This window comes from Xenopus laevis, chromosome 3S (genome assembly GCF_017654675.1).
Source record: "Xenopus laevis strain J_2021 chromosome 3S, Xenopus_laevis_v10.1, whole genome shotgun sequence".
In the NCBI taxonomy this organism is placed as follows: Eukaryota; Metazoa; Chordata; class Amphibia; order Anura; family Pipidae; genus Xenopus; species Xenopus laevis.
Genome location: NC_054376.1, coordinates 49,210,996 through 49,236,837, shown reverse-complemented (window position 1 = coordinate 49,236,837; position 25,842 = coordinate 49,210,996). Strand labels below are relative to the sequence as shown.

At 40.0% G+C, this 25,842-nt stretch overlaps 1 protein-coding gene across 3 annotated transcripts in view; it reads left to right on the top strand.

Annotated features, from left to right (window-relative positions):
* LOC108712890 (high affinity cAMP-specific and IBMX-insensitive 3',5'-cyclic phosphodiesterase 8A) overlaps window positions 1-25,842 on the top strand; it is a 150,634-nt gene that overhangs the window by 91,664 nt on the left and 33,128 nt on the right. For all 3 annotated transcript variants that reach the window (XM_041588279.1, XM_018255391.2, XM_018255390.2), the window contains exons 2-6: window positions 2,528-2,584; window positions 5,417-5,607; window positions 16,245-16,301; window positions 18,090-18,147; window positions 24,535-24,623. In XM_041588279.1, the coding sequence (XP_041444213.1) occupies window positions 2,528-2,584; window positions 5,417-5,607; window positions 16,245-16,301; window positions 18,090-18,147; window positions 24,535-24,623 (452 nt within the window). The remainder of the gene's footprint in view (window positions 1-2,527; window positions 2,585-5,416; window positions 5,608-16,244; window positions 16,302-18,089; window positions 18,148-24,534; window positions 24,624-25,842) is intronic.

Below are 25,842 nucleotides of genomic sequence, written 5' to 3'. Positions count from 1 at the left end.
TCCTATTCAATTCAGCCAAATGCTTGTATAGATGTGTACAAATGCAACAACAGCCTGTACACACCAATGTCATTTTACTGTTCTTTCCATCTACTAGATTCTAACAAAGTAACGCTAACACAAAGCCTACTTTTACCTTTTAAATCATTTTTTTCTTAAACATAAAATGTATTTTTCTAGGTTTTGCTGATATAGTAATGCGCTAATCTGTGTTCACCCTTTTGTCTGCATTGTGTCTGCTTGTATTCACCTCCAAATAGCCTGACATAGTTTGCGGAAAAACATTATATAGTTAGAATTGTATTTGACAGAACAAATATGTGGTCAGAGGTGAAAATGTACTATGAATTCAGCCAAAGTCATTTTTATTCTTTACCTTCAAAGTCTGACTAGGGAGAGGTTAACTTTCCTATGGCTGCTTCCTCTGTCTGATTTCATTGAACTCGCCTCAAATGCTTAGACAGCAAAAAAAAAAAAAAAAAAAAAAATATTTTGTAAACTTTATCAATAACACAAAATAGAAACCAGCAATATTTTATCCACCTGGAATCTTCGTTGAGTCATGTAGTACCTTTGCTGTACCTTCAATACAGATCAAACTCAAACCATTCCAAGCTGAATAACGTAACCTCCCAAGTGGGATTCTGGGTGTTGCAGTTGATATCTGAGCCTATGGAGTCGTCATATGTAGCCCACAGGCATTTTACACTGTACATAATCATTATTGAGTGTTCATGTATGCCAAGTCACTTGTAAGATTACCCTGTATAGCATGTATAGCATTGGACTGCATTTGTTCAAGTCTCACTTGCCTTGAAAAATGTTCTTGGTCCAACTTTTTGGTTTTGCTTCCATTTTTCTCATTATGGAATATGGGAAAACATTGCAGTAATAGTACAGCTTACTGTATACAGCAGTTTCTATGGAGTCTATTGGCAAAGATCTTGGTGTCCCCCCTCTCCAAAAACAGACATAACACAATTATCTTCCTATCATGGTATGCTGAAATCAAGGTCAAGGACAAATGAGATCTGTTGAGATGCTTTCATTACACCAGCCAATCCCAACAATTAAAATATATCAATAATAATAATAATAATACCTCCCCCACGTGCACTCAATGGAACTTCTAAAATTAGTTCTGGTATGTACTGTAAATTAGGCCATTGTTTCAAGCCCAGCTAAAAACCTGAATTATATTGATGTGAGTTTTATATTAAAGGGGTTCACCTTCTATATGCTTTTTTAGGTTCAGTTGTTTTCAGATTGCTCACCAGAAATAGAGGTTTTTTTTCCGTTGCTTACTATGTTTCATTTTTGTCTGGTTTTCCAAAATGTAAATTTTAAAGTCATGGGCCAGGCTCCTCCCTCAAGAAAGGCCTGGTGCACTGAGCTCTTGTGCAGCACATGCCACCCGGCCCGCTGCCAGCTGCTTATGTGCCCGCCAATTGTGTGTTTGCAGCAGCAGGCAGAAGAGTCCAGGAGAAGGAAATTACATACCTCCCGTGGCCGAAAGGTCTGCTGTAGTTACACCAGTGTATATAGATTAATGTTCTTGTCTCTGGTGTTTGTCTGGCAGCTCAGTAATCCAGGTACAGAATCTAAACAGTTTAAATCTACATTAGTTGGTACAACAACTTTTGTATCAATTCTAACAGCCTTTAGGGCAGAGACACACACTGCTATTTCAGGAGATTAGTCGCCCAGTGACAAATCAGTCCTTCTTCGGACGACTAATATCCCCGAACTGCCTTCTCGTTGGTTAGAATCTAAATCGCCGGCGGGATGGCACTTGGAACGCTTGGTTTTTCTAAGTCGCCTGAAATTGTCTCATAGGAAACTTCGGGCAACTTCTTAAAGCTGAAGAGATCCAAGTGCCATCCTGCCAGTGATTTAAATTCTAGCCGGCAGGAAGGCTTTTCGAGGACATTAGTCGCCCGATGATGAAGTGATTTGTCGATGGGCAACTAATCTCCTGAATAGCAGCATGTGTCTCTGCCCTTAATGAAGCTCGGGGATTTTGCTCAGCAGGGACAAAGATAAGAAATGTATCAATTAACTGGCAATCACATAGATACAAGCTAATAGCAACAGAATCCCATATGAAAATAAATATATTCACTGATGCTGTTACATTTGTTGTATTCAAGTAGTATAAATAGAAATATACCTAATGTTAAAAGGGGAAATACATAGTAGCTACACCTTATCTATAAATCAAGTTTATGTTTTATTTTCTTTTACCTACTTAACAATGCCTATCATCATTTGTATTTACATTATCCCTTAGATCGGTTTACATGTATTTAGGCAATTTGTATTCATAAATTTGATTTAAAGCTTCAATTCTGAATTTACAATCATTTTAGGTTCAGGTTACTGAATGCCATTATGCTTTCTAGCACTGATCATGTATCCCTTGCCACAGATGCTCTTTTTTAGTGATTCGCAGAAGGCAATTGATGTTTTTCTGTGTGTATTCTGTATTATTCTTGGAACTAATTTTTTAATACTGTGTTTTTCATAGGCAGCTGTAAGAGAAGTGCAGTTTGGTCCAATGAAACTCCGCCAAGATCAACTTCAGGTATGGTTTGAAGATGTTAATAACATGGTTTGCCTTATATGAGCAGGTTTGCAAGTCTAAATAGTGTTCTCACACCAGAAATAGTAATAGGACTATTTTCTGCACACCTCCAGTATCAAAACTGTAGGAAGCTGAAAGTGAACTTTAAAAGGATATACTTTTGAATGTAATTTTTAATGAAGCCTCACCATTATTTAAACATGGTACAGGTATAGGATCCATTATCCGAAAAACTCATGGGAAGGCCATCTCCCATTGGCTCAATTTTAATCAAATAATTCAGATTATTTTTCAAATGATTTCCTTTTTCTTTGTAATAATAAAACAGTAATACCTTGTACTTGATCCCAACTAAGCTGCATGAATTCATATTGGCAAAACAAGCCTATGGGGTTTAATTAATGTTTCAATTATTTTTAGTAGACTTAGGGTATGGCAATCCAAATAATGGAAAGTTCTCTTATCCAAACCCCAAGTCGCGAAAATTCTGGATAACGGGTCCATACCTGTACCAATAATTGCAATATAGACATAAAGGAAACACATTTTAAAACAATTAAACATTGTTTCCGTCACCTTGGACTGGCTAGTAACCAAACAAAATCTGCTGCAATATTAAAAACTGGCTTTCATTTCTATATCACACCTGAAGTGGGAGCTCTTATGGGTCTTTTGGGCTAGAATTCAAGCAAGTGCAATGTATCTTGAATCCGTGGCCACCGGTAGGCAAATTGTAAGCCAGTTAACTTTACTCTTAAATATGGCAGATATGGGTAAACCCCTCAGAAAAAGTAGTCATTACTGTGAAACTTATAGCAAGTCCTGAAATACTGAGATTTAAACAATGATAATTGGGAGTCCTCTGCTCTGATATACTGTATATCACTTTATTTCCTTGCAATCCATGTCTGAATTATTAAAATATTTGTACAGATAGTTTACTTTATGTGATATACTCTTCAAATGTATCCATTAATTTGTCAGAATATCCGGTTATTACAATTAGGAAACACATTAATGCTTGGTACAGGATATATCAGAATTTCTTGCAAATTGTAAAGAGACTTTGCCTGAGGCTTTCTGCTTTTTCTCTATTGAGGTAGAACTTGGTGCTGTGTTCCCAAACTCTGCAGAGAGCAGTCGGTGGTTTGGCAAATATGCTTGCAAAGGTTCATCTGCACATTGAACCTTTTTTACATGCATATTTCTGTGAGCTTCCACACAAGTTGCTACCATGAGAATATATGGTGTCTTTTTGATTTCCTTGTCTCACATTTGGCCACCGTAAAGGAGAATTAAACCTTAGCCCATCCTTAGCCCCCTCTACTACCCCCCTGCCAGATTTAACCCCCCATAATTTCTGCTCTGTTCAAAAGTTCCCCTGTATGGCGACCTGCCATAAAAGAGAATATAGATTCAACTGCGTATGCCCCTACAAGATCCTTGTTGGTGAATTAACAAAGGAGGATCTGAAGACAGGGGAAGATGGTGACTTTGAACACTGCATACCAACTATGTTAATTTGGGCAATGATACTGACAAATAAAGGCAAAGATCCTTTGAAAGCCATGGCCATTTCAGAGTAACACAACAACAGCAACAGGGCTATTACTAATGTTTATCTTGTAACCAATGCTTTATAGTTTTTTCTATGTCTCCTGGTACCCTTCTGATATTAGGTGATCACTGAAAATGCCCTATGTTATAACCTACACAGAGAACAGTGTTTTCAAATATTTAGAAATTGTCCATGACATAGAGCATTTGGCCCTCCTGTATGGGGCCCTAATGCAGTTAAAATACTTGCAGTTAAAGAAACCCTGGACATAGGCGTCCGTTTACTAAAGCGCAGTAAAAATATGCGCACAAAATATAGACAAATTTGTCACCAAATATGTTTTTAGCCAGTTTACTAACCTGTGGTAAATATAAATTTGTAAATTTTCTTGCGCAAGAATATGTTTTCGCCAGTTATTGCATTTGCTGAAAATAACGATATGTACACATTAATGCCTGCTTTACTAAACAGCGAAATGTACGATAGACAAAATTAACTACAGAATATTACCGCCATCTATATAGTGGCGGTAATTTATTTTTTTCGCCAGAAAATTCTCAAGGGGACAGGAAATATCCCATAACACCTTGTTTTAGCCATCATTCTGTTCCTGTTGCCATTCCTGACAGAAGAGAGAAGTGACAGGGTAATCAAAAATGTTTTGGATTATTCTTTTGTCTGTTGCTACAGCAGCTTTTTCAGCAGAAAGATGATTTATTATGGGTAGGAGGGACCAAAGGCTTGGTCGGCCTAGATTAAACTACATTTATATGATGCACACAGATTTATTGGTAAAAGTTGTTTGCAGGGGGTAAGTCTTGTGACTGGATGTATTGAAATGTGGATTTACATGATGCATACATGCTTGATTGGGTGAAATCAGTTTACTGTGTTGTTGATAATATCTATAAAGTTTAGCAGTTTTGAAGATACATATCTGGCCATGAATCATGCCATAATAAACACCATAAAACAAGACAATTTTATAGCATAAATATTCACAACCCGCTAAAATTACTGCTAACCTAAGCTGGTTCGTCAACGTATTTACCGCAAGTGATCACAATGACTTCCCAGGGCATCGCTGTTTAGTAAACTTAGTCGCTGCGAATATTCTGGCGGAAAACTATTTGCAGCGATAACATGCGGAAACATATCATCAAATTTACCACGCTTTAGTAAACGGACCCCTTATTGCTGCAACGGTGTGATAAACCAAGAAAGCACAAGCAATCCATTGATAATTTGTCTTTCTTTTCCCCTTTTTCAATTAGGTACTTTTAGTATTTGCCAAAGAAGATAGCCAGAGTAATGGATTCTGTTGGGCGTGTGAAAAAGCAGGATTTAAGTGTAACATCGCCAGGACGCCGGAAACTGCATTGGAAAGCTTTTTAGATAAACACCATGAAATTATCATTATTGATCATAGGCATTCACGATATTTTGATGCAGAAGCTCTATGCAGGTAAGCAGTGCTAAGTAATAGCTTTGAGGCTTATGGGAAACACACAACCATACTGTTAATGTTTTCTTTCCCTCTTTGTTTTGGTTTACTTTGTACATGATGAATTGTCATGTTAAAATGATATTGCCTGATGAAACTGAATGAAAAGTTACACTTAAGGCCCCCATACACGGGCTGATTAAAGCTGCTGACAGGCCGGGTCGGCTGCTTATTGGCCCATGTTTGGGACCATCTGACAGTAATGGATGCATTATAATTGTTGGGCCCTAGGGCCCACGATCGGATCAGCCCAATATCGCCCACTTCACTGTGGGCATATCAGGGAGAGAGCCGCTCGTTTGGCGACATCGCCAAACGAGCAGATCTCTACGTCTATGGCCACCTTTACATATTTACAAATTAAATCTAAAACATTCAGCCTTCTGTCCAAGTGAAACCTGCTGAACTGCTAGTTGATCCAGGTGAAAAAAAACATCTGAAGCAGTTTACCTCAGTGGCAATTAATATTTCTACTTTGAATAGAGCCAAAGACCTAGTCAATATCATAGAAGCCATTTTTCCAAACAAAAATGTATTCAATGCCATAAAATGTCGCCGAAGTTGCCTCAGGAGGATTGTCGCATTTCCTCATTATAGCAGAGGGACGGTAGTTCAGGGAGATTGTCATCCCGCAGAAGAGGTGATTAGTCGACAGGCCACCAAATTTCCGCCAAATCTGCCCGTGTGCCCCTGCCCTTACCTGTAGCTAGAGGGTAATGTGTATTCCCATTTGTACTTATCGGTATTGAGCATATTTACATAGTTAAAGACAAAGGGTCTTCTGCACTAACACCATTATCAGTATATTTAATGGATTTCAAGGGATTTTAACCCAATAACCTTGGGTGATATACCTGTCAAAGATGTCACCCAAGCCACTCTTTTTTTTTTTTTTAGGGTTTTTTTTTTTTGTTTCAATGTGGTGTAAAATGGCAAATATACATTAATGTAGAAAATATTGTGAAACTGCATGTTGTAAAACACGCACATTTCATATGCTTATATTGTATTTGGCAGATGAAGAGATGCATTTTCTAGATCAAAATCTATTAAAATAAAGGAATATGCCTGGATTGGTGGCACATAAACGTAGCATATTTGAAGAAGATGAATTTAGTACATAAGACTATTTTGGAAATGCTACAATACCACTATTTTATGCCCTTTTTTTCAAATCCCTGAAAACATTGTGGGTGTTTAGTCATTACCAAAATCAACATATACTGCTGTTTTACATAAGGTCCATAACTATTTGGACAGAGACAACTTTTTTTCTAATTTTGGTTCTGTACATTACCACAATGAATTTTAAATGAAACAACTCAGATGCAGTTGAACTGCAGACTTTCAGCTTTAATTCAGTGGGTTGAACAAAAAGATTGCATAAAAATGTGAGGAACTAAAGCTTTTTTTTAACACAATCACTTCATTTCAGGGGCTCAAAAGTAATTGGACAATTGGCTCAAGGCTATTTCATGGGCAGGTGTGGGCAATTCCTTTGTTATGTCATTATCAATACATCCGATAAAAGCTCTGGAGTTGATTTGAGGGGGGGGGCTTGTATATGTTTTGCTGTGAACAGACAACATACGGTCAATCTCACTCAGGTTTACTTTCAAGATAATTTTCCTCTGTTTCAACTTTTTCTGTTTTTTTTTTTTTTTACATAACATTGAATTTAGACTACTTCATTTGATTTTCCTATCTGCAAACATGTTCCCAGCATTTCAGTTTCTGTACTAGCACTCCACTCTGTATTTAAGTTGCTATTTTTTTTTAAATGGATTTAAAATCAGAAAAACTGTTTCTGAATGTATCGAAATGCTAGATATACACTCAATGGTGTTAAAGTTTTTTTTATTGGAATGACAATATATTTTACTTTTTCCCTGCATTGGTAAAACTGATGTATTTGCTTCAGAAACACAACTATAGTTTCTATAAACAAGCTGCTGTGTAGCCATGGGGGTAGCCATTCAAGCACGGGATAAACAGTAGATAATAGATAAGTTCTGAAGAATACCATTGTATACTACAAAGCTTATCTGTTATCTGCTGTGTATCGTGTGCCTTTTTTCCTTTTTTAGCTTTGAATGGCTGCCTGTCAAGACCGCCGGGAGCGCGAGGAGTCGCGTCCGCTCCCGGCGGCGAAGAATTCAAGATGGCGGCGCCCAGTCAACCCACGTGGGTTCCGACGCCGGCGCCGTGACATCAGCGCGGCGCGACGGTCGCAGGCGCGCTGACGCTGGCGCAAGGGCGCCAAATTCAAACATAAAAGGACGCCTGAGACGCCAAGATGGCGCCCGAAAATAGGATTCTGTTCCCTGAGAGTTTCCTGGGTTCCCTTGCTGTTTTCCCTACTTATATCTGCCTGATTCCTTGTTGTGACCCTTTGCCTGGACCTGGACTTCGCTGATTCTCTGCCTGCTATTGACCCCCTGCCTGGACTTTGGACTTTGATTATATTCTGCCTGCCTTGTGACCTGTAGCCTGAACCCGATTACCCTTTCTGCTTAATCCCTGGATACCACGATCCTGATCCCTCCTGAGGGGCTTCCTCCTAGATCCGGACTACTCCCCAGAGGGGGCTCCCGGCTCCCTGACATTATTTTCGGGCCATGGATCCTTCTGAGGAAGCCACACCTCATGTCGGACGAGCGCTCCGCGGACTGGCATCCCGCATGGAGGACTACGAAAACCAGCAGGTTCGCATTGGGCAAGCACTCGATGTCCTGCTAGCTCAAGTGCCTTCTGAGCCTTCCACTGCTCCACCTTCTGGAGATCCCCCCATGGCGGCAGCCCCTACGAACGCAAGCTACCCGACAGGTGAGCCTCGCATTCCACCTCCCCCTCGCTTCAGTGGGGACCCACAAGCCTGCAGGGGGTTTGCCACGCAATGCCAAATTCAATTTGAGTTCCAACCCACACAGTTTCCTAGTGAGCGTTCCAAGGTGGGGTATGTGATGTCTCGATTGGAAGGCAAGCCACTGGAGTGGGCAACGTCTCTTTGGGAGAAGAATTCCCCGCTGACTTTTGATGTTAAAGACTTTCTCCAAGCTTTTCGTTTAATCTTTGATGCTCCAGGTCGGGTTACGAACGCCCCTGCCCGTCTCTTGCAGCTCCGGCAGGGAAGCCGCAGTGTCAATGACTATGCTATAGACTTCCGAACACTGATGGCGGAGACTTCCTGGTGTGATGACGCTTACAAGGCTGTATACTACCAAGGCCTATCCATCCGCATCAAAGATGATCTCGTCTCCAGAGAGACTCCTGACACCTTGGAAGGGCTGAGCGCTCTATCCATTAAAGTGGACACTCGTCTCAGAGAGCACCAGGTGGAGAGAGAGCGCAGCAGACGATTTTCTCCCTTGTTGGCCCCTCGCTTTCAAAGGCCGATTCTGCAAACACCCGCTGTTCCTGTGACTCATGTGTCGACGTCCCCCTTGGAGGAACCTATGCAAGTAGGAAAGACTCGCCTCTCCGAGCAGGAAAGACTCCGAAGACGTATGGCAGGTCTCTGTTTATACTGTGGTGGGCATTCCCATTTTGCCAACGCCTGTCCTGCCAAAGCCAAGAGTTTTGTACCCCGAGGTATGTCTCAGGTTTCTCATGTAGGGGGCATCACTCGAGGTCCTCAGGAGAAGTATCAAGAAAGTTCACGCAGACTTCTTCTTCCTTTGCAGATTCACCTGGCAAGTAAGTCTATCTTCGAAAGGGCCTTCCTCGACTCCGGAGCGGATGGCAATTTCATGGATGCCTTTTTTGCCGAACGCATGAAGATTCCCCTGCTTCCATTATCTTCACCCCTGCGAATTACCGCCATAGATGACAAACCCCTGGAGTTTGAATTCGTCACAAAGTTCACGGCGGAACTATCTGTACAAGTTGGGGCGCTGCATCAAGAAAAACTTTCATTCTTCATCATCCCCTGTCCTTCTACTCCAGTAATATTGGGTCTTCCGTGGTTACGTCTGCATAACCCCACCATAGACTGGTCCACTGGGCAGATCTCTCGTTGGAGTTTATTTTGCCTGCAACATTGCCTTCCGTCAAAACCCCTCGAGAAGGTGAATGTCTCCTCTGCGGAATTAAAGACTTTGCCCTCCACTTACAAGGGATTTTCCGATGTGTTTTGTAAAAAGTCGGCAGAGTTCCTTCCCCCACATCGCTCCTACGATTGTCCGGTTGAACTCCTGCCAGGAGCTATGCCCCCCAGAGGGCGCACCTACCCTCTCTCTCCTGCAGAGACTACCGCTATGAAGGAGTACATCCAAGAAAATCTCCAGCGGGGGTTTATCCGCCCTTCTACCTCTCCTGCAGGGGCTGGGTTCTTCTTTGTGGAGAAGAAGGACGGAGGCCTTCGGCCTTGTATAGACTATCGGGGTCTGAATAAGATCACCGTGAAGAACAGGTACCCCCTGCCCCTGATTGCCGAGCTCTTTGACCAGCTGAAAGGGGCAAAGATTTTCTCCAAGTTGGATCTCCGGGGGGCCTACAACCTCATTCGCATCCGGGAGGGTGACGAATGGAAGACGGCATTCAACACTCGGGATGGGCACTATGAATATCTCGTTATGCCCTTCGGCCTATGCAATGCCCTGCCGTCTTCCAGGAGTTTGTTAATGATGTGTTCCGAGATCTCCTAGGAAGGTTCGTAGTCGTATACTTGGACGACATCCTGATCTTTTCCAAGGACCTTGAAAGTCATCGCTCCCAGGTGAAGGAGGTACTCTCTCGTCTGAGGAAGAACTCTCTCTTCGCCAAGTTGGAGAAGTGTGTCTTCGAGGTATCCAAGATCCCCTTCCTAGGATACATTATCTCTCCAGAGGGATTTGAGATGGACCCCGTGAAGGTGTCGGCCATCCAGGAGTGGCCTCTCCCACTGAGTACCAAGGCAATCCAGAGGTTCATCGGATTTGCTAATTATTATCGACAGTTCATCCGGGGGTTCTCTTCCCGCATTGCACCTATCCTGGCCCTCATCCGGAAAGGGGGTAAACCCAGCCTGTGGCCTCAATCCGCCATAAAAGCCTTTCAGTCCTTGAAAGAGGCCTTCACGTCCGCTCCTGTTCTCCGACATCCCAATCCTGCACTACCCTTCTGCATCGAAGTCGATGCTTCTGAAGTCGGAGCCGGAGCTATCCTGTCTCAGAGACACTCCACTGATGGAAAATTGCACCCCTGTGCGTTTTTCTCCAAGAAGTTCTCATCCGCAGAGCAGAACTATGATGTCGGAAATCGAGAACTCTTAGCAGTCAAGCTTGCCCTTGAAGAATGGCGTCACCTCCTGGAGGGCTCTGAAATTCCTGTCCAGATTTTCACAGATCACAAGAATCTGGAGTTTATACAGTCCCTCAAGAGGCTAAATCCCAGACAAGCCAGGTGGGCCCTTTTCTTTTCTCGTTTTAACTTTGTTTTGACTTATCGCCCAGGTTCCAAGAATCTGAAAGCCGATGCCTTGTCTCGTAGCTTCACTCCGGTGGATCGTGACCCTGAGAGGCAGGAGCCAATCATTCCACCAGTCAAGATCATTGCCTCTCTGTATCCCCAATTTGCCGACCAGATTCTGGCTGGGCAGTCCTCGGCTCCTCAAGATACTCCGATTGGCATGGCCTTCGTCCCTCCAGAACTTCGCCTGGCCATCCTGCAACAAACCCACTGCTCCAGACAAGCTGGACATCCTGGTCCGGCCAAGACCCTTGAACTCTTGAGGCGCCTAGTCTGGTGGCCTGATATCCGCAAGGATGTAAAGGACTTTGTGGCTGCTTGTAATGTCTGTGCCACTTCTAAGCCTAGCCATTCCCGCCCCAGCGGGTTGTTACAGCCTTTGCCGGTTCCCTCTCGTCCGTGGACGCACCTCTCTATGGACTTTATTGTCAAACTTCCTCCCTCCGGTGGGAATACTGTGATCTGGGTTGTCATTGACCGCTTCAGCAAAATGGCCCATTTCATCCCTTTGAAGAAGTTACCCTCTGCGGTGGAATTATCCCAACTCTTTATTAAGTACATCTTCCACCTGCATGGTTTCCCGGTGGAGATCGTCTCCGACAGAGGCACCCAGTTTACCGCCAAGTTCTGGCGTTCTCTATGTAAAGACTTGGGAATAACACTTAAATTTTCATCTGCCTACCACCCGCAGACGAATGGGGCAGCTGAACGTGTGAACCAAGCCTTAGAACAGTTCCTGAGGAACCACGTGTCTCTTTGCCAGGACGATTGGTCTGACCTCCTCCCGTGGGCAGAGTTTGCTCATAATAATGCATGTCATTCCTCCACAGGAAGGTCTCCATTTATGGTGGTGTATGGACAGCACCCTCAAGCCTTTCCTCAGGACTTCGTGTTGTCGGACGTCCCGGCTGCAGATGATCTGACAGCCCATATGCTTGCTATTTGGGCTGCAACCAAGTCTAATCTGGAGAAGTGTGCTCTAGTCCACAAGACTTTCGCGGATCGCCGTAGAAGGCCCTCTCCTCCCTACAAGGTGGGTGATAATGTCTGGCTCTCTTCCAGGAATATTCGCTTGAAGGTGCCATCTCCCAAGTTGGGTCCGAAGTTCCTGGGTCCGTTCCCCATCTTGGAGATAATTAACCCCGTAGCCATCAGACTTCAACTCCCACCAGAGATGAGAATCCCCAACGTGTTCCACGTCTCCCTGGTGAAGCCCACCGTCTCCAACCGTTTCTCTGGTGTCCAATCTCCTCCTCCTGCTGTCTCTGTGGAGGGTCAACAAGAATTCGAGGTGGAGAGAATCCTTGATTCCAGAATCTCCAGAGGGTCCCTTCAGTACCTCATCCATTGGAAGGGCTTTGGCCCCGAAGAATGCTCTTGGGAGGGACATCGTGATTTGCATGCTCCTCGTTTGGTAAGAGACTTCCACTCCAAGTTTCCCCAGAAACCAAGTCCCGGTGGTCCTGAGGCCCCCCGTGAGGGGGGGGTACTGTCAAGACCGCCGGGAGCGCGAGGAGTCGCGTCCGCTCCCGGCGGCGAAGAATTCAAGATGGCGGCGCCCAGTCAACCCACGTGGGTTCCGACGCCGGCGCCGTGACGTCAGCGCGGCGCGACGGTCGCAGGCGCGCTGGCGCAAGGGCGCCAAATTCAAACATAAAAGGACGCCTGAGACGCCAAGATGGCGCCCGAAAATAGGATTCTGTTCCCTGAGAGTTTCCTGGGTTCCCTTGCTGTTTTCCCTACTTATATCTGCCTGATTCCTTGTTGTGACCCTTTGCCTGGACCTGGACTTCGCTGATTCTCTGCCTGCTATTGACCCCCTGCCTGGACTTTGGACTTTGATTATATTCTGCCTGCCTTGTGACCTGTAGCCTGAACCCGATTACCCTTTCTGCTTAATCCCTGGATACCACGATCCTGATCCCTCCTGAGGGGCTTCCTCCTAGATCCGGACTACTCCCCAGAGGGGGCTCCCGGCTCCCTGACACTGCCCCCATGTCTGCACAGAAGGTTGTTTATGTAATCCTAGACAGAGTCACTTAGTGGCTTCTAAATCAAATAAAATACTGTCTTGCTTAAAAAAAGACATACATTTAAAGGATAATAGCATAATTTTGCCTCTTTATATTCCTGGAAAGATCTCAATTTGAGCATGCAGAGCAATTTTGGGTCACAGTACTTAAGAAGGATATTAATGAGCGAGAAAGATCATGTTAAACTAAACTGGTAAATGGAATGGAAGAATAACACTATGAGGCAAGACATAAAGACATGATTTTGGTTGTTTTCTCTGGAGAAAAGGCACTTGTGAGGGGATTGATTACTCTTTTACATGTACATTAAAGGACAATATAAACAGATAGCAAGGGATATATTTTTACATAGCAAAGAACCAGAGACCACCCCTTTATAATTGAGGAACTAAACGTTCACTTAATGCTTAGGGGTTCGGAATGCCCTGTCTGGTGATGGCAGATTCCATTAATGCCTTTAAAGGCTATGTCATACAATTAGGTCCATACATCTTTGGACAGAGACAACTTTTTTCTAATTTTGGTTCTGTACATTACCCCCAATGAAACCTGCTGAGTGTTTATGGACCTTTTTCCCTGGAAACCATGTTCCTCCCAGTAATGAGAAGCAAAAGTATAATTCTGCTAATGCTTTGTATAAATATGACATCTTTGGTTTCTCATGCTATAATACAATGATAACATGTTGTTCTTTTTGTATGTCTGCTGAACACTTTGGTACTGATCTGTTTATGGAAATTACTTTTATAGTATAATCAACCAGCTCTGAAACTTTTTCGCCTTCCCTGTTTAAAATTTCAATTTGCCAACACATCAATTTTGCCAGTACATGGGACATAGTTTCGGGTTTGGGAACTGCACTCTATTCCATCAAATAAAAAGACTTCTAATCTGAGAGGTGTCCTGCATACAAAATTAACCTTTTTACAAAAAGATACAGTAGCTGGAACTTTTTCTGAAAAATGATTCACAAAAATAGGCAAACTCGTGCAATTGAGCAGATTTAATCGGACACCTGTAAGATTTATTTAAAACGTTTTGGATACACTTTTAGTTTTGTGACGCTATAAGGTCCCAGAACGTACAATGCATTCAAAAATGCTCTAATAAATCATGTATTCTGTGTGTCTTTTATAGGGGCAAACATCAGGCTTCGTTTTCCTCAACTTAATGCAGAGTGCAAAAATGGCTGCAGTTAGGTATTTTGTTTTGAAATTTGCACACTGCATTTGGCTAACTGCACATGGCCACAGAGATATGCTCCACCGCCACGGCCTTTGAATCAAGTGCTGACTGCTCTTTTTAGCCCTTGGGTGGCTATTTAAGATTGTTTGTGCTTTTTGGCACAAGCAATTTTTAAGGAAACTAACTCATGCCCTCGGTTTTGAACTGAACAACCTTGGCAATTTCTGTAAATTTACCCGAACGGCTTTTCACAAGAAGAAAAACTTAAATTTACCGAAATTGTCAAGTTTCCTTAAAAACTGCTACTGTCAAAAAGCATGGCCAATCTTAAATTGGCCCCTAATGTTCTTCAACTTCTGCCTTGGGGCTCAAAAAAAAAATTACTCAAAAGTGTTTTGTGTAACAAAGCTCAAATATCTCTTTTTCACATGCTGCTTAGAACTGAACTATGCTCCCAGCTGTCCCATCACTTTGATAAGTGCAGCCATCAAACTGGCTATCTTCAGTGCAGTTAGCAGTGCTCATTATAAAAGAATCCACAAAACTATTGTTGCTACAAATTGCCACACTTGCAAAACGTTTCAATTGAAATATTTTGTATTACATTATTCTTCACTATAAATTGCTATATGTTGCTACTAAACCTTTAAACTATACAATTAAAATACATTTATACTGTGTGTGTGTGTATATATATATATATATATATATATATATATATATATATATATATATATATATATATATATATATATATATATATTCAATACTAAATATCCAAGAATCACTTGTACGATAGAGTCTCTGGTTTATTGTATATAAAAGCATTTAATCTTTTTCAATAAGGAAAAGTTTGTTTATTTGCTCGATTGTGTCCTTCTAGGAACTTTTGCTTTCTAGTCATTTCGATGTAATTAAAATTTTTGTTCCCATATACAGATAGTTTGCTAATTTTCTGACCACACTTTTAGGGGCCGATTCACTAACTTCGAATGAAGGATTCGAAGGTAAAAAACTTCGAATTTCAAAGTTTTTTTTAGGCTACTTCGACCATCAAATGGGCTACTTCGACCTTCAACTACAACTTCGAATCGAAGGATTCGTAGTAAAAATCGTTCCACTATTCGACCATTCGATAGTCGAAGTACTGTCTCTTTAAAAAAAACTTCGACCCCCTTGTTCGCCATCTAAAAGCTACCGAAGTCAATGTTAGCCTATGGGGAAGGTCCCCATAGGCTTGCCTAACTTTTTTTGATCGAAGGATATTCCTTCGATCGTTGGATTAAAATCCTTTGAATCGTTCGATTCGAAGGATTTTATCGTTCGATCAAAGGAATTATCTTCGATCGAAGGAATTATCCTTCGATCGTTCAATCGAACTATCTGCGCTAAATCCTTCGACTTCGATATTCGAAGTCGAAGGATTTTAATTCCTAGTCGAATATCGAGGGTTAATTAACCCTCGATATTCGACCCTTAGTGAATCGGCGCCTTAGTATGGATGCTCAATTCCGGAGACCATGTATAATAATTTACATTTTAAAAATGACTTTTTTTTTCTCCGTAATAATAAGACAGTACTTGATCCCAACTAAGATACAATGAATCTATATCAAAACAATCCTATTGTGTTTATTTAATGTTTGAAGATCCAAATTATGGAAAGACCCCTTATCCAGAAAACAGCAGGTCCTGAACATCCTGGATAACAGGTCCCATACCGTTACAAATAATTATGCTGATCACTTGTTTGTTTTGGCCAAGTGTTTTATGACAGCACCACTGTGTATGCATGCAGTAACTGTATTTGATTCCTAGAGTTCCCAAAAAATTTATTTTATTACATACTTCAATGATGAAAAATGTTGGAATATACAATTGCGATGCATAGACTTAAAAAAAAAAAATACTATTTTTGTTTTAAAATTTAAGGTCCATCAGAGCTACAAAACCCTCAGAAAACACTGTCATAGTTGCTGTAGTTAGAAGGTAAGTGACTTAAACAATATATTATCTTATCCTAAAGGTTTGATATACGTATGAATACACTTGTTATGACTTAATTATCTAAACCTGAAATATACAGGTTTAAAAGAGTATAATGGCATATAGTTATGTGTAAGTTTCGTTTGTAACTTATGTAACATACTCGTCCTTGGTTTTAGCCACTTCAGGAAAGGGAATTATGTGGAATGTATTTTGACTAACTGAAAGGGGAAAGACTTATGACATTTGGAGAATGTATGGCTGTATATAATTCAGTGTACCTGTACATGCATTCTTCGTTCTGCAAAATGGTAGTATGCATGTAGAGTTGCTATTGCCATTGCAGGTGTTTTTTTTTGTTTTTTTTGTCATACTAAAAGCAAATGACAATGAAAGTGTTTTTTTGTTTTTTTTACGATGTTGACAAGCTGAAGATTTGTTATGTATTTCTGTATCAGATCATAGTAGGTAAATAATAGGCAAGAGACCTGGCAGTCAGATATTTGCTTTCAGACAGTAGAATAAGAAATGCCTACTAACTGGGTTTCTAAACTTTTCACCTGTTATTTACGTTCAGTTAAGTTATGTGGCTCTGAAAACTTTGAACAAAAGATGATAATGTAAGGAGTCTATTTATACTTATAGGGCTATACAGAGCAGTGCTCAACATAAGCCTCTTAAATGTCATATTTATTAAAATATTCTACTTACTCATTAAAGAGCACCTATCATATTAACATTGTTTTTTCCCTCCAGAAGTGTGGACTAATAGATTCTGCACCTCTGGTAGGGGCAAATATTTCACCTTAATAGGTGCCCTTTTAATAAAAGTATTAAGATTCCCAGAACCCATTTAGCTATCAGTAAGATTCTGTTTCAAGCTGAATAGCTTGACCCAGACGTGCACTCTGTATTGGTGCATACTCATCCCTTCCTTTGGTGAATAGTTTCCACAAAGAGAGGCCAGGTGTAAATACATCATATACTAACCAATAGCAGCGACTACAATATGCAGACTATAATATGGCCATAACAATCATTAATAATAATATTGAAAATGGACAAACTGCAGCGAGGCTGTTTAAGATTATCCCCATGTTGCAAGTTTAGGTACAAGTTTTTTTCTTGCTTATTAGTGATAGGATTTCATGGCCCATGTGCATTTAATTTACAAGATTACAGGGATTATGCTGATATTAGGGAGTATTATTTCTTTAAATGGGCTGTTCACCTTTAAATTAACGTTTAGTATGATGTTGTATGAGTGCTTTTCTGAGACAGTTTGCAATTGTCTTCATTTTTTTATATTTTTTTTATTATTTGCAATTTCTTAATTATTTATATTTTTGTTTAGCAGCTCTCCAGTTTAAAATATAAATAAAAAAGTAACAATAAACACATTGTAGCCTTTTGGCTGCTGGGGTAAGTGACTCCCATTTGAAAGTTATAAAGAGTCAAAAGAGGAAGGCAAATAAATTCAAAAACTATAAAAATCAAGACCAAATGAAGCAATAGGCCATTCTATAAAGTTAACCCCTTTAAAAGCAGGTTATATATAGAATAATATAGAATATAGAATTATATAAAGTTGATCAGGAACAGTAGTAGAACAGGATTTTGTCCAGCCCGCTGTAATAATCTTTATGGGATCAGTACTAAAGCAATTCCATGTGCAGAACAAGCAGAATTGTCTTTGTCTTCCCTTTAGTGTTATATTGCATTTGAGTCTTCAGTGTAACTTCTAAATAAAAAAAAACGTTAATTTATGATTTTTTTTATATTTTCTACTAGACAAAGTGATCGGGATGAAGCATCTATAATGCCTCTAATATCTGCTGGATTTACCAGGGTAAGACCTAAATCTGATGAAAAAATACATATTAATTATAATTGTACCACTTTCCATGCTGTATGCACTTGTGTGAACATACTTTGTGGCACAAGGGCACAGAGAATGTTGTGTGGATGTACAAAATTCACAACGTGTTGTACGCATAGTTGTAAAACGTAAGCACAAAATTATTTGTTTGCACACACCATACCAAATGTAAGGCTGACTACATATTGCATGCAACCCCTGCTCTTGAGAGCTTGAAGTGATAATGACATACAGTATCTGGAGAGAGTTCCTAAGACTATGTTTAAAATAAAAGCAGTTTCAGTTATTAGTTATGTTTCAACATGCATTGTGAAAAAGTTATATAGTTTGCTTACTGCAGACTTCAGGAGCCAACAGCCATAAACAGAAAAGTGTGCTATATTTTTAAGATTTGCCCATTATTCCTAGACGTGCCAGCAATGTTCCCTCTGATTTCTTCTTGGCTGGTGTGCGCAGTTCCGAAAAAGTATAAAGTACGTGGGACACCAGCTTTGGTAGCTTAAGTAGGCACAGGACTGTAATTTGTGAGCATTAGATTGAAGCCAATTTTTCTAGCACTCACTCAAATCAAATTTAATTAAATTTTAGGTGCAGGTCCTCTGATGACCATGTCCACTGATAATTGGAAAGCCCTTCACTTGTAGATAGCACTGTGAGAAGATGTACTCTTAAAAAAGCCTACATTTTAGCTGTGACCTAAGCAACAGCAACTTTCAGACCTCCTAGGCCTTTTCTAAAGCTAGGACGGCAAATAGGTTTTTGGCTAAAACCTCACCCTTATCGACCTTGACACGTGCAAGGTTTTCTCCATCTATGTTTAAATCTAATGACAGGATTCAATGCTTCTCTGCAGGCTGAAAAATACTGTTCCTTGTGCCATGTGCACAATAAAACGCCACTATAAAAGCTTGTGTACAAAGTTAAATAGGTTTATATAAAGGAGTAATTATATGACAGCAGTATACCTTTAAGCCCTTGTTAACAAAAAGGTTTTCTTGTTTATTCATACCACCTGCCTGTGCTTAAATTGTGTTGTTAGCTGCTGATAGGAACTTAACCTTATAGTATTAAACTGTATGTTTTCCCTAGTGTATAGTGCTGAACAAATCATGTTTGTTTGTTTTTGCTCCTGACGAAGATCCCTGTGGGGGATCGAAACGTTGATGTGTGTGTAGTGATGTGTATTTTACATTAGAATGTGACTGTAAAGAACTGGCATGAAATGTGCACATCTTGTTCCAAGGTTGAATGCTTTAAATAATTCCTAGTGTTTCTTTAATTCTTCTTACTTCCAACAACCTTTTTTGCCCAAAACATTAAATATTTGCTGTGTAAATTATTGATAGAAAAGGAAAAGAAAAGAAAAAAACATGACAGAGCATATTTGCCAAAGCTAGAATCTGGGGCATGCAGAGGAAAAATTGGGAGTCCAATCTTTTGATGTGAAGTGAAAATCAGTTTGCACTAAGATATTGCCTATATTTTCTGAAGTCTGAACATGTTCTTAAAAAAATCACTTGAAAATGCCTGGCCTTTTGAAGTGAACTTTCTCTGGCCTTGTAATAAGAAGTCATGCAGAATAAAAATCTCTTGTTTTGAAGTTTATCTTTTGTGATCGATTGATGCCATGAGATAGTTGTGAGCTAGCTCTCTTCTTATTCTTACAGTCCTTATATTCTGTACAGGAAAGACAGGACTTTCGGTAGAAATATGTATTGTTTTCAGTTAGCATAGTATTATATATTTATTCTGCACCTTATTACAGTAGTTTGAGATTAGAAGGAGCAAGAAACCCACAAATCTCTTTAGTTACCGTATATACTCGAGTATAAGCCGTCCCGAGTATAAGCCGAGGTACCTAATTTTACCTCCAAAAACTGGGAAAGCTTATTGACTCGAGTATAAGCCGAGTATAAGCCTAGGGTGAGAAATGCAGCAGCTTCTGGTGTGTTTCAATCAAAAAATTGAGGGTTTCTGCTCCCATTGGAGGTGCCAGCGTCTCTTGGATGTCAGCGACTATTCTTGGAGATTATTCTTGGACGCCGTTGACTATTCTTGGACGCTGGCGACCGTTTTTGCGCTTGATCCGAGTATAAGCCGAGGTAGAGTTTTTCAGCATATTTTGGGGGCTGAAAAACCTGTCTTATACTCGAGTATATACGGTATGTGCCTGTAGAAACTACCTGGTAAATAGGTTTCAGTTAGTACTGAGCTGCAATATTGGTAAGATAAACTCTTTTTAAATCATAAACTCTAGAACCCAAATTTCCTCAAGATCTGTCTCCAGGTTCATTTGATACTGCCTACTTGCTGCTACAGTCAAATGTAAAGGAATTATGATCTGGGCTTTTATGGTAATCCAACTTTAGGTTTGCTTAAAAATTGGGCTCATCTTTACATTTTTTTAAGTGACCCTTTTTATTTCAATTTTTTTATAGATTTTATGGTGTAAGAAGTTCAAAGTACTGTATAAGAAATACTTATATTGGCCTAGGCTATATGTGTTAGATTTCACAGGTGGAGATCAAAGCTACTGTTGTCTGAGCTGTATATATGTAGAGCTCATTTGTGAAATCTGAAGGTGATGTGGCAGTTGTAGATTTAGATCCAACTTTTCCAGGAAAAAGCTGAGAACATGAAGTGTGTGCCTCAGATTAAAGGCATGTTTTAAAAGATCTTGGCTCTTGCTCAGTGCAGTACAGGGATTTAGATATATTTTTTTAGATATATTTTATAGTAATTCAGAAAGGAATTTCATTGTAACATGACAAGTCTTTCTTTGAGCTTACTGCTGTTGTATTTTAATGATAAATATGACAGTTATAACTGTAATAAAATCAAAGATTAGATGGCACAAAAGAAATGTATATGCCATAATCATGTTAATCTTGTAATCACGATGGGACTAGTGTTACCCCATGCCAAGCACAAAATAGAGATAAAATAAGACTAGCCTTCAATGCTTTACTTTTAAAGCATTCTATCTATCTATCTATCATCTATCTTTCTATCATCTATCTATATATGTCTATCTATCGATGTTTAATCAAAACAGATTTCTTGTAGAGTTTTTTTTTTACTGGTTTAAACAATGGTTTGCCATTGTATACACTGCACTAATTGCACCAGCCTAAAGTTTCAGCTTCTCAATATCAGCAATGATCCAGAACATCAAACTTGTCACAGGGGGTCAACATCTTCGAAAGTGTCTGCGACACTCACATGCTCAGTGGTCTCTGAGCAGCTGTTGAGAAGCTAAGCTTAGGGGTCATCACAAATTATCATGCAGATAATGCAGAGGTTGGTCTGTAAAATAAAATGATGCTACAGGGCTGATTGTTAAATACTGATGCTAATTGCACTGGTTTATGTGCTGCCATGTAGTAATTATCTGTATTTATTACTAATCAGCCTTATACTGTGACATTTCTATTCTATGTATACTGTATATTGTGAGTGGGTCCCTAAGCTCAGTAAGTGACAGCAGCACAGAGCATGTGCAGTGAATCAGTAGAAAAGAAGTTGGGGAGCTACTGGGGCATCTTTGGAGACAGAGCTTCCCTGCTAAAGGACTGTGGTTGCCTTCAGCTGTTACAGAAGCTCAACACATAATATACAACATTTCTAGTCTACTTCTTTAGTTTGGCTTTAGTTCTCCTTTAAAAACCATTGTATAATTGTTACAACAGTTTGTAAGAAGAACAATTTGAGCTTTGATGTATTTCTGATGTGCAAACCCAGGCTTCTGAAAAGTTTGACAGGGATGTAAGCTGGTTCAGTTCAAAGACTAAGCATTCTTTGTGCATCTGTTTTGAACATTGTGTATATTTCTGATCTACATAAAACTAAAACAACTGTATTATAGAGTAGGTATATGATAGACACGTGGCATTGAGCAGATGTTGCAACTGTATTATCTAAAGCTGTGTTTTTCAATCTGTAAGGACAATTTCTCTTTGAGCCTCACTTGCAGTTCAGGGGAAGACTATGGATGTTTTCATTAATGCAGAGTAGTGCTGCAGGGTCTACTGGTGCCATCTCAGGTTGCACTGTTCCTCTGCAAGAGGGCAAAACATGTCTTTGTACCCTGTGTCATACAACAGAAGGATATGTAGACAGTCAACATCTAATCACTTTTATACCTATCTTGCCTGTTCAGACAAGGATGAACAAGATGGTACATTGTTGAAATAGCAAAGCTCATCGGGAATGATGACCTGTCTTGGACCTAAAGCATAAGTTCCAGTTGATTACTATTATACTGTTTCTGTAGTCCAAGCTGGATCTTCTCTATCATGCATTTAGGTTGTCTATAAACATGATCTGATCTACTTCATGGTTTCTAATTAGTAAGGGAGATTAAAGGCATGAATCTCCTTGGGCTACCTCCCCCTGTCTATGGTGGTGGTCCATAAAGTTGATAGCACATGGCCTGTGATTAAATCTTGAACTGGAACTACACATTGTTGCTAGCCAAATGATGTAGCTAAGTTTAGCATGAGGTATTCAGATGAGATAAATGCATGGGTCAATGATATCATTGTAGCACAAAAGACTTTTGTGAAGGCCTTTTTCCATCCATCGTTAATCAGTATTAACGTTAATGTTCAAGTTATCGATATAATGCATCCCAACTCGCCCTTTAATAGGTGCTGCAACTAAAGTGCAAATGCCACGTTTACACCCACATTCTACTCTCAAACACACTTAAATACTCTAAACACTATTGCCTTATAGTGGAGCCTTACAAATTCAGAACAACACTGAAAGGTGCACAGAAAAAGAAAGTGGCCTTTGTTATATCTCAGAAATACAGACAGGTTCCCTAGTCTCTTCCTATTTCCCAAGGCAGCAACATTCTGACACAAAACATAACACAACTTATGCAAATACATAACAGCCTTGTACAAAAACACAAGTGAAAAGAGGTATAAAATACAGACTTCTGTTGCAGTGATGTGGCTGGTGACAGTGATGGACCAAGGCACCAACATACCCATTTTTTATGGCTTTTACTTATGATCCTGTTTTCCTACATTGACCACACAAACCTGGAATTTGGACCAAATATTAGTCCTGACCCATGGATGGAAAGCAGATGGAAGGCACATTATAATTTTCTGCTGCATACTTTCCTTATGCACCGCCTGCCTTGTTACAAAATGCAGTAAGTTACATCAGGCTTTCTGTATTTGTAGTTCACCCTATATTTTTGTCCATTCTAAGACTCCATTTTGGCACATATTCAAGCTACACATGTTCAAAATAAAGAAGCACTGCACCTTGAATGCAGCCAAGTGCATGGAGAAAATGCCCCGCACACCACCCATTGTGAAGAGGAGCATGTATTGGCCTTCTATTGGTGCCTGTTAATAACTTACCTTCTAGTACAGGACAGAGACCTCCTTCCTCCTGTGTCTCATAACATGTGTCACTTAATCTTTGTCACTGTGTATTTTTTATGACTGTGTGTTTTTTGTTTTTTTTATCTACTGTAGTGTTTGTCCCTGTGTTTGCATTATTACCATATTGTAAAATATACATTACAAACACAGTAGCACTGTATAAATAAATAAATACATCTAGGTGTATGGATATGATTAAAGTTATATATCATGTTCTCAAATGTATTTTGCAGCAATATCTTAGGAATTTTTTTCATCGCTCTTTATTTATTTATTTCTGTGTTTGACTGCTGCTTTCTTTTTGTCCCTCTCTCTGCATTTGCACAAGCCAAAGACTCCTCTAATTGTTTTTTATTGTTGGGCATTAAGCAAATGGGGTTGTCTGGGCTGCGGTGGATAATAAGCAAGTTGGTTCGAGATATGGGAGCTGAAGGAATTGGTTTGAGATATGGGAGGTGAAGGGTTGGAAGTATAGGATACTGTCCTGATGCAGATCAGATCAATGTTGGTTCACTGAATGAGGCATACACAGGCCTCTCCTGTGCCCAAGATCTCCTACCCTAGCAGCACATAGACACTGGCAGAAAATGGTTAAGACACAAGCCTATAGGAAATAAAATAAATTAATGTTAATTCATGTCTTCCATGCAAGTTTTATTGTCAGTTGGATTATCTCCAATTCTCATATATGGTGCTTTTAAGCCTAGAATATTGGTATATACAGGGTTATAAGGATGTGCTGAGTTTCTAAAATCTGTGTATGTGTATATAAAAGAATCCTTACAAGCAGTCATCATATAATTGGCTTCCAGACAAGTATCACAGGCTTTTAAAATGGTGCTATTATTTTTTTGTGCTTTTTTAATTAAAAACAAAACAAAATGATCAATGTTTGCTGTATTCTTTTTTTCCATGCAATAAAGCTATTGTTTTTTTATTATTTAAATTTTAGAGATATGTAGAAAACTCCAATATTATGGCCTGTTACAATGAGCTGATCCAGTTAGAATTTGGAGAAGTACTTGCACAATTTAAACTAAGGTAAGAAATCAGTAAATAACTGTATGTGTCCCAATTGGTGTACATTGCTCTGTATTGCAGATCACATGGGGTATATGTGTTATGTGTTCTGTTGGGCAGAGAGCTTATTAAGGGTCGAATATCGAGGGTTAATAAACCCTCGAATTCGACCCTCGAAGTAAAATCCTTAGAATTCGAATATCGAATTCGAAGGATTTTAGCGCAAATCCTACGATCAAACGATTTTAAGTGATCGATCAAAAAAAGTTTAGAAAAGTGATAGGGAAGGTCCTCATAGGCTAACATTGTACCTCGTTCGAGTCAAAGGTTGTAGCCTATTCGATGGTCGAAGTACCCAAAAAAATACTTCGAAATTCAAAGTTTTTTCATTCGAAACCTTCACTCGAGCTTAGTAAATGTGCCCCTAAATGTCCCTGCAAAAGAAAGTATATCTCTGTGCATGCAGCCTGCCAGGCTTCAGAGGTACAAGGGAGAGAAGCCTACAGTAAGGCATACAAAGATGGAACTGTGTGTACTAAATACTCTGCACAGAGCTCCTTATACTTATACTATATATATATATTATACTTAATCATTCTTCATTTGCATCTGTTCAAGCCTGACATGTATGTACACCTGTCTGCACAATGCAGCTTATTATACTGGCTGCAGCGCTGACACTAAAGAAAATAAATGCTTTAGTATAAGGTAATACCAGTCAAGTGCCACACTATAACCTGCTTCTTATAGTGTATATTTATATAACAAGCCCGGTATTTAGTGGCATTTGAGTGAGAACAGACATTAAAGGTCTATTGCTAATCTAGCAGTTTGTCATTTTCAAACCAGGGACATTTTCATGGGCAGCAAAACAAAACCAGGCACTACTGTCCCTAAATAAATAACATATACCATCTCTGCATTGTTATTGGGATTCTCTAATACTGTGCTGTCCAACCGGCGGCAACAATTTGGAAATTTAAGTTAAGTTTAATTGTGTGCTGGGGGGTGCTGTGTTATCCACAGGGGAGGAGGAGGCGGCATATGGATTTAAGGGTATGTTTTAATATGGCTTAAATTTTCACATATGAATGATGAGTGATATCCCTGCAGTGAGCACCAACCATTTGGTTTTTACGTGTGTTTCCATTAACAGTGGCTTCCATTATCGGCCACGTAGAGCAGAAATATTCCTGCCCTCTGTACCACACAAGTTGGACAGCGCTGCTCTAAAAATATT